We start from the raw sequence: 12,394 nt of genomic DNA on the forward strand, positions 1-12,394 counted from the left end.
AGTGGCCAAAAAAAAAAAGAGTTGATTTGCTATTGTTATCCGTCATCCAGAGGAGCGAGGAGGGAAGGAAATTGAGAAACCTCCCCCCGCACCCCAAAACAAAAAAATCCACCCCACCAAGCACCACCCAACCATTGGCAAAGCCGCGCTCCCCATTAAAGTCACCAAGACAATGGATTAAGTAACTCTGTCTGGGCAAAGGAGTCGGGCTGACACTTGGGGCAAGATGAAGGAGAAGGCGATGATCAAGACGGCTAAAATGCAAGGGAACGTGATGGTAAGTGTCAACATCTTCCGCCGGTCCCTGCAAGTAAGTAAGTACCAGGGGGTAGGGGTGAAGCCGGGGTCCGGTTGGGCATCGTCAGAGTAGGGATGGTTTGAGAGGGGAGGGGGGGTGTTTGTGTGTGTTGGGGGGTGAAGCAGAGATTGTTTTTCTTGGGCTTATTACTATGCAAACCTCTCTAATATCAACATGCTTCCTGCCTGCTGGTGACCGGCGTTTTCAACCCGGCCCAGCCCTTGGCCAGGGGTAGTGGGGCCTTCCTCTCTGCACATGCTTTAAAAGAAAAAAATACATCCTCATCTGTGCTTTTGACTAAGGGTAAAAAATGCAAATAGCAACTTTTGAGCCCACTCGGTTATTTCCTTTCTTCAAAGCCAGGGATGTGCTTTCCTCGTGCGCGCGCGTGTCTGTACGTGTCCGTGTGTCGGTCCGGGTGAGAAGCGCACCCCCTCCCCCTCCCCCGTGTCCCTGCCCCCCCCCCCCCCCCCCCGGGATGGGCTCGGGGGGAGCAGAAAGAGGAGGGTCGTCGCCTTGGGCTCGGCCCCTCCGATCTCAGTTGCCAGCGTTGGCCCGGGGGGTGGCGAGAAGCCCGAGACCTGTGGGGTTTGCAAGGGATAGGGCCCGCACTTGGATGGGCCGCTGCCCCTGTCCTTGTTGCTGTTGCTGCTCTGTTGCTGCTCCTCCTCCTCCTCCTCCTGATGCTCCCTTCCGCCCAGAGAAGGCTCTTTGGAGAAAAGACAGTGTGAGGGTGAAAACGACAAACTATTGCCCAAGGCTTACCACACCTTCAGGAGTGTGTTTATGAGCCCCCGAGCCTCGGAGCAAGAGTACAGGGCAGGGGTGTCTTTGTACTCCCAACTTTTAAAATGACAACTTTGGGACAGTAGTTTCACCCCCCCCCCCACACACACACACACACCTCTCCTTTCTCTCCCCCTCTTCCAGTCCTTGCATGTGACTAGGCAGCATTTAGCAGTGTTACATCTCCCTACTGCTTCTTTAGCCAAAAGAGAAGCAAAATATCGAGAGGCAGAGAAGGTTGCCATCTTGTTCGGTTGGAAATATATTTGTGTTGTGTGTGTGTGTGATCTTAATCATTAGATACTGGTGGGTCGGTAGTGTTACCTTTATCATAGAAGGGGTTTTGTACTTTTTTGTTGCCGATGGGGTGCTGGCATGTGGGTACTGCAGGAGTCATTCGGAGTTTTTTCATAGGCAGGATTGGTTGTTGCATGGCCGGGCCCTGTTGAGGAGAGTGGCTTGGTTGGCGTGAGTCGGGAATCTGAGGTCCCGTGATTTAGCACCAAACCAATTGATTTGCTAAATCTACCTCACCTCAAAAGGACACCTGTTGGCAGTTAGGCTTATCTACTTCGGAACTTCACTATTGTTTTCAGTCTGTTTAAATGTATTCTGATGTATTTGCTTTGAAGGATGAAGCAAGTAGGAACCCCTATTACTCAACCTTTTTTTTAAGATATAAGGGGTACCTTAATCCTTTGGGCACTGTTGGAGTGTGTCCTAACTGCTAGATTCATGTCATAAAGTTTCCTCAAATTTTCATTTTCTAGAAGTTGTGTTGCATGATCAAAAAGAATGGGAATAAACAGGGCAGAAACATGTGATTCATTCACAGATGAATAGCGCCTGCCCCCCCACCCCCCATCTTCCTGCCACCCATCCCACTTACCCATCCATTGTATTATTCCATAATGTGCTTACAGTGTCTGTAGATTTATTTTGTGTCTATTTCCTTAGATGCAAGGGTCAGAGTAAAAGTAACTATAACCCTTTGATTACTCTGTTGTACATAAATACCCAATGATGATGCAGTCTGACCAAGCTCCAATATCAGCCTGATTTACTATCAAACCTTTAATAAGAACTTTCAGGGTACTATTTTTCTACACTGTCCGCAGCCAGACATAATCGATTAAAGGCTGAGATCCTATTCATATTCTTCTTATAAATCTGGTCACAGGGCTTTTTCAGTATGTTGTAATGAAATCCTGCATTTTCCTCAGTGAAATACTTGGAGCTACACAGGCTGAGGCTAGAAAACTGCAAAACTAAATAATATTTTTAGCCCTGCAGCCAGAGGAGGTGATATCCTTATGAGGAAAGTACCAAAATGCTCTGCCGCTTAGTATTTTATCAATCATTAAACGTACCTGACACCTTCTTCAATTTGCAACTTACTCAGAAATTGAACTTCCCAACTAGATTCAAGAGACTGTGTGGTAAATTGTAGTAAACTGACTCATTCTGCAGGTAGCCAATTGTCTTTGAGAATTTGCATCCGCATTCCTCCAAACCTAGGTACATGAAATTAGGCTTAAGGCAGCAAAGATGAATGTTCTGATCCGTATATTTTCAGTTAGTTAATATTTTCCCTTCTTGTAACAGATATTGGTTTAATCATCCCTATTATCACTGAGGTTATAAGTATATTTTTGGAGCAACTGCTACCAAAGGAACCAAATATGCTTTATTTTATGTAGCTTGGGCTCACATATATGCATATAGGTTCTAACATACCCACAGAGTTGCCTCTAAAGCCTCCAGGTTACAGGCTCGGCACGCGTTCTTGACATTTGTGTTGCTGGAACTGAGCTCGTTGTGGTAGGGAATGTGCCTGTTTATTGTTATATGGTACTCTCCCAAGCATGCAGTACAGTACACAGTAAATGCTCAATAAATACGATCGAATGAATGATTTAGTGACTGAAAAGTCAAAGCTTGAATAGAAGACTAGTTCAGCCAGTCTGTATTGTGGAACCATCTTTTCTTCTTTTCAATCTTTAAACAATATGGGGCCATTCCAGCACTTTGGTCTCTCGCCTCACCAAGCACCCTACAAGAATTGTGACAACTCCCAGTCTCACTACACCTGGTCATATCTTATTGCTTAATTAGAACAGCTGTTCTTGTAAGATGGAAGTACATTTTGTATTCCTGAGGCAATATTTTTCCGTGTCTTTTTTTTTGACCAGAAAATAAATGTTTTTATATTACTTAGTGTTCCCCCCTACTGTACTAAGCCAAGGAAACAGGCCGTCTGCAGCAATTGAAATGGAGCTTCACCCTTCCTCTCTTCACATGCTTGGACAGGCAGTCTGTTTCATAAACTTTAACCATGTGAGGCTGTCCAGGCCCCCTCAGGATGATACATGGCGTCTGAGTTGCAACCGCAAGCATTTAATGGAGGGGAGAAGAAGAGAGCACTATCTCTCCATCCTTGCCTTTCGGAGATGAATTTTTTTACTTTGTTATGACAGGAGTTTCATTTTCCTTCTATCCTCTCCGTGTGTTCTCCATCTTGCACATTTGTGAAGAGGTTACCCAGTGGGCAGAGTTACTTATTTCTCAATCTGGCTTCATTACTGCTTGTGAGTTTCATTGTTCACCTTTAAGGCCTATCTCATTTCTAGCATAACATAGTAAGCTGTGATCTCTATCCGTTTATGTTATTGGGTTGGAAAGAGGGAAAGTAGAAAGCTACTCCCCTTTACAGTCAAATCTATGTAGACTGGGAATTTGATCAGAATCAAATTCTCCCTTTTCCTTCTTTTAGCCCTTTGCCCTGCCCTTTCTTCATTCTGAGGTTCTGTGGGTTCAGGGGATCTGGTTCCCCAGGGGTGAGGGGAAGAGAGTTCATTCCTGGGTAGGAAATGAGAAATGTTGGTGCGAGCAAGCAGCAGGGGCAGCAGAGAAGGCAGAGGTGGGGAGGAGGAGCTCCTCTCCTTCCTGCTGGGGCCTGACTGCTGTGCCTTCTTTCTTCTCCCGGTTCCTGTTCCTCTTCAGTCTCTGGCTCTGCTTTGGGATATGGGCCAGGGAGGAAGTCATGGGGGGGGAGGGGGAAGAGCAGGTTCCAAACATTGGACCCAATTTAGCAGCAGAGGAGCTGCAGAAACAGGTGATGTGAGTGGGAGGGACAGGGAAAGCAAGGAGAGAAGAAACTAAATAAAAGTGGCATTTCTGTACACTTCCCAGTAAGGCCAGGGATGTCCAGTGTTTTGAATGTAAGATAATCAAAATGCTTAGCACCCAATAAAAATGTCATTACTATCCTTTCCTGAGTTAATTAGGGCTTAAATTTTAAGGGCTGAGAGCAGTTTTATCTTGAAAGGTCCTAGATGCTTGAGGAAGAGTAGGGGTTGGGGGAAAGTAGGCACAGTGCTATTATTCCACAGGGAAAACTACCTGTGGAACCAGATTTTCTGCTAGGGAGGAGATCCCTTCAACTTTGTGTCTTGGCATTACCCCATGCAAATGAGGAGTGAAAGGATGAACTCTTCCAGGGCACTTAATTGGTGCATATTAAGTTACCATCTCAGCTTGGTTGGTGGAGAAGCATGAGGGTCCAGTGGAAAGAACACAGGGATGGGACTGAGAAAATCTGGGTTCTAATCATGGATCCACTACTAGCCTGCTGTGTAACCTCGGAAAAGTTATTTAACTTCTCTGTGCCTCGTTGCTTATGTGTAAAATGGGGATTAAATACCCCATTCCCATCTGTCCCTACCTGTTCCCCTCCTCTCCTCTCCCATTAGGCCAAGAGCCTCTGTATCTGATATGATTATATTGTTTCTGCCCCTAAAACTAAGCATCTTCTTGGTACATAGTAAGCACTTAACAAATACAATAGCCTAAAAGCCTTAGGATGGCTATATAGAGGTCCCAGTATTTCCAGGGAGGATCTGGTGCACTGGGAGGCCTGGATAGTGAGATATCTTAAGATCTGTTGTTGGGGAAACCCATAATTTTGTCTGTATTTCTCCTAGTAGAACAATGTCCAACCATGTCACAAAACCATTGTGATGGTGGGCTCCCTTAGGGATCGCCTTATCATTGAAGTCTGAAGCTGAATAATCGCTTTTTCCTTGAGAATTGTCTGAGCGACGTGAAAAAGTCACCCCATCCTTCAAATCCTTAATCTCCTCCAACTAAGCCCTCATTCCCTCTTCTCCCACTCCCTTCAGCGTTGCCCTTGCACTTGGATTTGCCCCCTTTATCCACCACTCCCTCAGCCCCACAACATTTATATACGTACCCATAATTTATTTGCATAAACTTGTCTCTCCCTCTAGACTGTAAGCTTACTGTGAGCAAGCAATGTGTCTACCAACTCCATTGAGTTGGTATGCTCCCAAGCACTTTGTAAAGTACTCTGCACATGGAAAACCCTCAATAAATATGATTGATTGATTCAGAAGTTCCACTTCCAGGGAAATGTGCCCTAGGCTTTCCGACAGGAGTATGGCTAGTAACCTCACTGAAGCTATATTGGACTGGAATTACAGAATTCCTTATCTGGATATGGTTGCTTTCCTCATGCTAATTTATAGCCCCGAGGCCATATGTGGGAGTTTCTGAAGGTTTGGGCATGGCTACACACTTCTTTGTCCAGATCCCTCCCTATTGCCCATTCTTCTAAGAGGAGTGGCATGACTTGGATTTGAATATGTGGCATGGGAGGAGGGTGGGCAGGAGTAAGGCTAAGGGGACAATGGATGAATCCTGGGTGTGTTGGGAAGATGGATTGTTTAGCATATGTCTCATCTTTAAAGGTCCTGTTAGCCCTCAAGGTTTTGCTCTTTCTATAGTAGTTCCCATTTAAGGAGCTAATAAAAATTCAGCCTTTATCTCCCCCTAGACCACATCTGAGTCAGTCACAAACTCCTGTGCTCACTTTTCATGCCACCTTGGTTTATGGAGGATAAGTTTTCCTGCTCAGAGAGTATATGGAATTACTGGGTTCCCCTGGGTCTGGAGACAGCTTTGGCTCCCACAGCTTTGCTCTGAGTCCTCAGAAACCAAGTGGGGCTCTTGTAGGGATGACGGAGGGGCTCAAATTTTAAAGCCAGTCTGAACCCTTCACTAGGTGGTGCTCTGAAAAGAAAGTGGCAAGGATTGCAGCTGGTGTCTGGAGTCTGAGAGGAGCAGCCTGCCTCTCCTTCTCCTTCTCCTTCTCTTCCAGCATCAGTTAGATTCCTACGTCTGTCTCTCTGTTCCGGGCACTTCCAACTGTTAGAGTGTGAGCTCCTCATAGGCAGGGAATGTGTCTTTTTTCCGTTATAGTTTGGCAAGGGTTTGGTAGAGTGTGTCACACCCAATGGGAACTCAGTTAATACCATTATTACGTCTACTGGGGTATGAAGCCATCGAGAAACACTCCCTCAGATTCCGTCAAGGACACCACAAGAAGCCCAGGGTTGATCAGGTAGGCCTGTTATAGGTTGGCAGGGAGGAGGAAGCAGTTAGCGCAGGGTAGTGTGATCTGGGGATTGGCAGGGGGATGAGGAAGATTTCCTTGAATTGGGCTTGGGGGAAGACAGAATAGAACCATAGGAGAGAAAGCAGGGAAGAGTAATCATATAGAAGAAGGCAGCAGAGGAAACATACCAGGGTCTTAATGTAAGAATCATAAAACTTATGTTAATATGGGAAGGAATGTTGGGAGGGTCCCTGTTTGTCATCCACACTTTTTCATTTGCCCAGTGAAGACATGGTGGTAAACTTTCCACCTGGAGCTGTATGCTGGAAGTTTCTGCCTTAACCCTTCAGAATCAGTCAGCAGCTAAAGAGATTTCCTTCAGGAAAGACTAGATTGTAAACAGAAGGGAATTTCCAGGGTGAGCCTTCTCTCAGCTTCCCTAACTGCCCATGCATCTCAAACTCCCACAGAAGTGGGGTGGACTTGGAAGTCAAAGGACTTGGGTTCTAATCTTGACTCTGCCCTGAGCAAGTCACTTCAATTCCAGGGCCTCAGTTCCTTCATCTGCAAAATGGGGATTCAATGCCTGTTTCCCACCTAGTTAAACTGTGAACCACATGTGGAACCTGATCTACCCCAGCGCTTAATACAATGCGGGCTCTTACTAAGTACTTAATAAACACCATTATTATCATTGTCATTATCATTATTATGTCATTCTGCAGGGAATCGTGGCACACTTCATCCTCCCTGTATGTCTCTGTCACTCTCTTCAAACCAAAATGAATGGATGGGTCAGGTTTTATGCATAAAGAAGTCAGGAATTCTAGGGGTATGAGTCCCACGGCTGCTATAACCCCGACAGGCCTCAGTATGAACAACTTACTTCATTGTCCACAGGATGGTTAAAGTGGCTTCCTGGTGCTTGCTATGGGGACAGTTACCATAGACTCTCCTGCTTTTTCTACTTGAGAAAAAGTCAACTGCAGCATTGCAAAACATTGCAACAGTGGAGCCATTGGTGTCCCAGTTTCCCATTCATTTTTCCTCCATATGGAGTCAAAGCAAAGACTGCTGGAAAGTCAGGCATTCAGACCCATGGAGTTGGCAAGGAGCCAGCACCTGGGAGGGAGGGAGAGAGATTGGAGGAGGCCTGTTGTAAAGACAGTCTTTCCACGTGAGGGTGCTAGGATTTCAATGAGATTTGAAAACTGAGGTGGAAACATCAGCCACATGCTCTCTTCCCACCTGGTGAACGTCCTCCAATCATAGACTCCTGGCAGAGAAAATGATGCCATTGCTGCATTTGCTATTTTCTAGGGCAGGTGTTAATCCATTAAAAAAAGATTCTAGACAAGTTTCTTTTGAATCTTCTCTCTCCCAAATCAATGAGTAGTATTTATTGAGCACTTACTGCGTACAGAGCACTGGCCTATGAACTTGGAAGAGTACAGTTTAACAGAGTTGGTAAACATGTTCCCTGCCCAGGAGCCCTTAGGCCCCAGGTAATTTTATAGGAAGATGCAAGTGCAGGGAAATGCAGGGAGAGGGTTGTACCTTTTTTTTTCCTAAATCCTGTCTTTCCTATTTCTTTATCCACCATCACTGTTAAACCCAGCTGTGCCTCAAAAGAGGCGTTCTTTGTTTTTGACACCTTTCAACATGCAGGCTTTCAGCATGAAACCCTCATCCTTAATTCCAATTGGGTTATTGCTCCTTAGGCCTGGAATGATCTTTGAAAGGTCATCTAATCCCTAGTCCCTTCCCCCAAAGACCAATAGCTTTCCCGGGCCTGAAAATACACATAGATCTACAGGTTTAGAACTTAAAATTCAGGTTTGTTCATGAGTTGAAGTCAGCAGGACTGGGGAAACGTTTAATATACTATGCTCATTTCTATTTCCTTTGTGTGGCGTTGGTGAAAATGAGTTGGGCAGAGGAAGGAAGACTTCCAGTACTTTTACTGCAATCAGGCCCTTCACTAAGTGATAAGGGAAGAATCAGTCAATGCTATTTATTGAACACTTATTGTATTCAGAGCACTCTTCTAAGGAAAAGAGGTGTGAGGATGTGCCAGACTGGCATTGCTAGCTCTGCCTGGGGCCTATGCCAGTGTGATGAGCCAGCTCATAATTGTAATTATCGGCTAAGTTAAGTGCTTACTGTTTGCCAATGTATTGTGCTAAACACTGGGGTGGATACAAGATAATCTGTAAATCAGATTGGGGTAGAGCCCCTCACCACCCAGGGCTCACAGTCTAGGAGGTAGGGAGAGCAGGTATCTTTTTCCCATTTTAAAAGACAGGAACCTGAGCTCAGCGAGGTTAAGGGCCTAGTTCTCTTTCTGGAGGAAGATGATGTGTATCTGAATGGGTCTAGGGATACACAAACCTCTAAATGCCCAGTAAATAAGCATCCACCAAAGGGGAGATACGTAACTAGGAAATAAGTGGAAGAAGAGAGTTTTGTACAGAGACACCCTGCCTCTGTTATTATTAAAGAGCTATTCGAACTCCCGAAGGAATGATCTCTCGGCCTGAGAAATCTTTCTCCCTCTTGCTCCTAATATCTTGTCACTTCCACCTCCAGCTTCAAAGGCAAGATGTGGCCTGAAAGTCAATAGTTTCTTAGGGAAAAAGCAGGTTTTGCACATTGCCAGACTCATCTGTCCCAATCTCTAGGGATAGTGATTTTAGTTTGTGAAGCGCTAAGTGTCACCCTTATATCATCACCTCTTACTTCTTTGAAAGCTCCTTCTTACAGAGGTGGGTAGAGTGGGCATGTACTAATGTGAGAAGCCTTCACTGGCTAAGGAAAGGTTAAACAGAGACTGATAAGAGTGGCTGAGAGAGGGGTCTCCCCAAGGTGGATGGGCGGCAGGGACTGGGGGAACTGAGGTTGGACCCAGGGTCCCAAGGCAGTGGTGAAGGCAGAGGCAAACAGCCTGGCCTAGGTGAGGGAGACTGAGCCTGGGAGTCAGAGAACCTGAGTTCTCATTCCAGCTCTATCACTTGCCTGCTGTGTGACCTCGGACGAGTCATTTCATTTCTTTCTGCTGCAGTTCTGTCATTTGCAAAATAGATTTTCAATTCCTGTTCTCCCTCCTACTAGTGAGCCCCATGTGGGACCTGATTGTCTTGAATCTATGCCAGCACTTAGTATAGTGCTTGGCTCATAGTAAGTGGTTATCTATTATTATTATTATCATTATTGTCATCATCATCACCCAGGACTTAGCTGGAGAATTGGGAACACTTTGGGAGGCTGAGGAAGCAGAAATTCTCCAACTCTTAATTGAGCAGAGTACTGACCTAAGGTCCTGAGGTATGTGGTAAAAAAAACAAACATGATCAGGTCCACGGCTCCTGAGGTGGTCTCTGGCCCAAACCGGATGATACCTAAACCTTCAGGTGAAGTGCTAAAATCAGCCCAGTGGCTGGTCTGACTGGCCTGGGTGCCTGGGACAGACTTCTGGAACCTTCCCCATAGCTGGGGGAGAGGGGCAGGGCACACAGCTCTTTTTCTATTAGCTGGCAGCTAGGCCCTGCCCAAGCACTGAGGGGTTTTAAACACAACAAGGGGCTGAGGCCAGAGGAACTCACAATCTGTTGGTTACCAAGACTTGGGCTCCCAAAAGAGAAAGATCAGCCCAAACCCTTTTATTGTAATCCAAGGCAGTTGTCACTGCTTTCCATAAGGGCATTAAGTAGCCATTGCCCTCAGAAGACAGTTGAACTTTTGCCCTTTCAAATGAGTCTCTTGGGAGGGGCCCTAGTTTGCTGTTTTTTATCAGTCAAGCATGTCTTTATTTAGTGCTTACTGGGTACAAAGCACAGTACTAGTCTTGGGAAAGTACAGTACCACAGAGTAGGTAGATGGGAGAAATGGAGTAAGCAGCATGGCCTAGTGGAAAGAGCATGATAGTCAGAGGACCTGGGTTCTAATCCTGGCTCTGCCAATTGCTTGCTGTGTGATGTTGGGCAAATCACTTCACGTTTCTATGCCTCAGGCAAAATGGTGATTAAATAAGAAGGTCTCCCTTCTTCTTAAACTGTGAGTGAGCCCTGTTCAGGACAGGGTCTCTGCCCAACCTAATTAACTGGGATCTACTTAGAACAGTGTCTGGCGTGTAGTAAGTGCTTAAGAAATACCATAAAAAATAGTAAAATAATGGGCTTGTGGTATGGGGATTGGTTTGCTTGTTGTTGAACTCTCCAGCAGCCTCCCCATGTACTGGAGAGGCTTACCCCACAGGACGAGGTACGCAGCTCCGAATGGAGAGAAAAGGAAATGATCACCTCACCAAATCCCGTAATGGGGTCTCCAGGAGAGTCGTCTTTTCTTTCGGGATGGTTTGGTTGTGCGTTTTGTTTTTGGTTAATCCCCGGGTTTGTGTCTGTACTTTCTTGTAAATTTATTTTAAGCTCCCGATGATCCGAAATGATTCATTTCAGTTCGGCATCCTGGATGTTAATTACTGCAGATATAGACTTCCAATTCTAAAGGCGAAAACAAAGCCTTTTTTTTTTAATACGCATCAAGGAAGTAGTGTTAAAGTACTCTTATGCAAATTATAAAATCCCAGTTCAATTAACAATGCTAATGACAGTTAATGCATTCCTACAGCTCCGGCTTGATTCAAAATATCTGCTCTCACACATGCTCCAGGCTCCTCCTGACAGGATTAGGGCAATAGTATCTTTCATGGCTCGTGGTCCCCAGGCTGGACCCAGGGACCCACTGGAACAGGAGCGGATGGGATTGAAAGTGAATGGCTGAGCAGGCAAAGTTGCAACTGCTGGTAGAGGATGAGCTGCCTCCCAATCTGCACTGTCCTAGCTAAGAGCAGGAAAGATTGAGACGCATATGGCAGCTGCAGAGCACTTTGTGGGAGGCCTGTCCTGGGGGCAAGCAGAAAAGGGAAAGGTTGGAAAAGGGATAATGTTATGGTAGAAGATGTCAAACTATAAATCCAGATGTGGTTGGTGAGAAAAAACACCAGTTAGTCATAGAGGGTAATGGATTTGCATCCTTTATTCACCTCTTTCTCAGCTCCACAGCACTTATGTACATATCTATGATTTATTTATTTATATTTTCATCTGCTTTCCCCCTCTAGACCGTAAGCTTGTTATGGAGAGGCAACGTGTTCACCAACTCCATTGTATTGAACACTTCCAAGTGCTTAGTACAGTGTTCTTTGTATTGTACACTCCCAAGTGCTTAGTACAGTGCTCTGCACACAGCAAATGCTCAGTAAAATACAATTGATTATTAGAGGCAGAGCTGGAAGGACCTAAAGAGGTCATTTGGCCTCACCCCCTGCCTCTGGACAGGATATTGCTCAAGCCACTAGGACAGATGGTACTTAATCTATTGCAGTCTTTTTGGACACACCCAGGACTGGAGAAGCAGTGGGTGTATGCACAATTATCTCCTCCACGAAGCCTGTGGGAGTAGAGCATGGGAAAGGTAGTCACGAGACCCACTAACCCCTGTGTGAGACCTTGGAGTAAATCTCTTAACCTCTCTCTTCCCCTTTTTGCCTTCTCTCCTTCTCCCCAGCTTTCTCTCTGAGGGATTAATCAGTCATATTTATTGAGCATTTACAGTGTGCAGAGCATTGTACTAAGTGCTCAGGAGAGTACGGTATAACAATATAAAATAATTGGTACATACGTTCCCTTCTCACAACAATCTTACAGTCTAGAGAAATGGAACGAGATGGAGATGGACTGGAACTACATTGGGGAGCGACATGGCATAGGGGATAGAGCGTGGGTTTGGGAGTCAGAAGGTCATGGGTTCTAATGCCGACTCCACTGCTTGTCTGCTGTGTGACCTTAGGGAAGTCCCATTTCACTTCTCTGAGCCTCAGTTACTGCATCTGTAAA

The 12,394-nt window shown here is 45.6% G+C and overlaps 1 protein-coding gene across 3 annotated transcripts in view; it reads left to right on the forward strand.

Annotated features, from left to right (window-relative positions):
* DPP6 (dipeptidyl peptidase like 6) overlaps window positions 1-12,394 on the forward strand; it is a 618,762-nt gene that overhangs the window by 58,923 nt on the left and 547,445 nt on the right. Inside the window, exon 1 of one of the 3 annotated variants that reach the window (XM_029077438.2) lies at window positions 10-277. The exons of the other annotated variants lie outside the window; for them this stretch is intronic. Coding sequence (XP_028933271.1) covers window positions 227-277 — 51 coding nt within the window. The 5' untranslated portion in view covers window positions 10-226. Of the gene's footprint in view, window positions 1-9; window positions 278-12,394 lie in introns of those variants that run through there. 3 annotated transcript variants of the gene reach the window in all.

This window comes from Ornithorhynchus anatinus, chromosome 13 (genome assembly GCF_004115215.2).
Source record: "Ornithorhynchus anatinus isolate Pmale09 chromosome 13, mOrnAna1.pri.v4, whole genome shotgun sequence".
Taxonomy (NCBI): Eukaryota; Metazoa; Chordata; class Mammalia; order Monotremata; family Ornithorhynchidae; genus Ornithorhynchus; species Ornithorhynchus anatinus.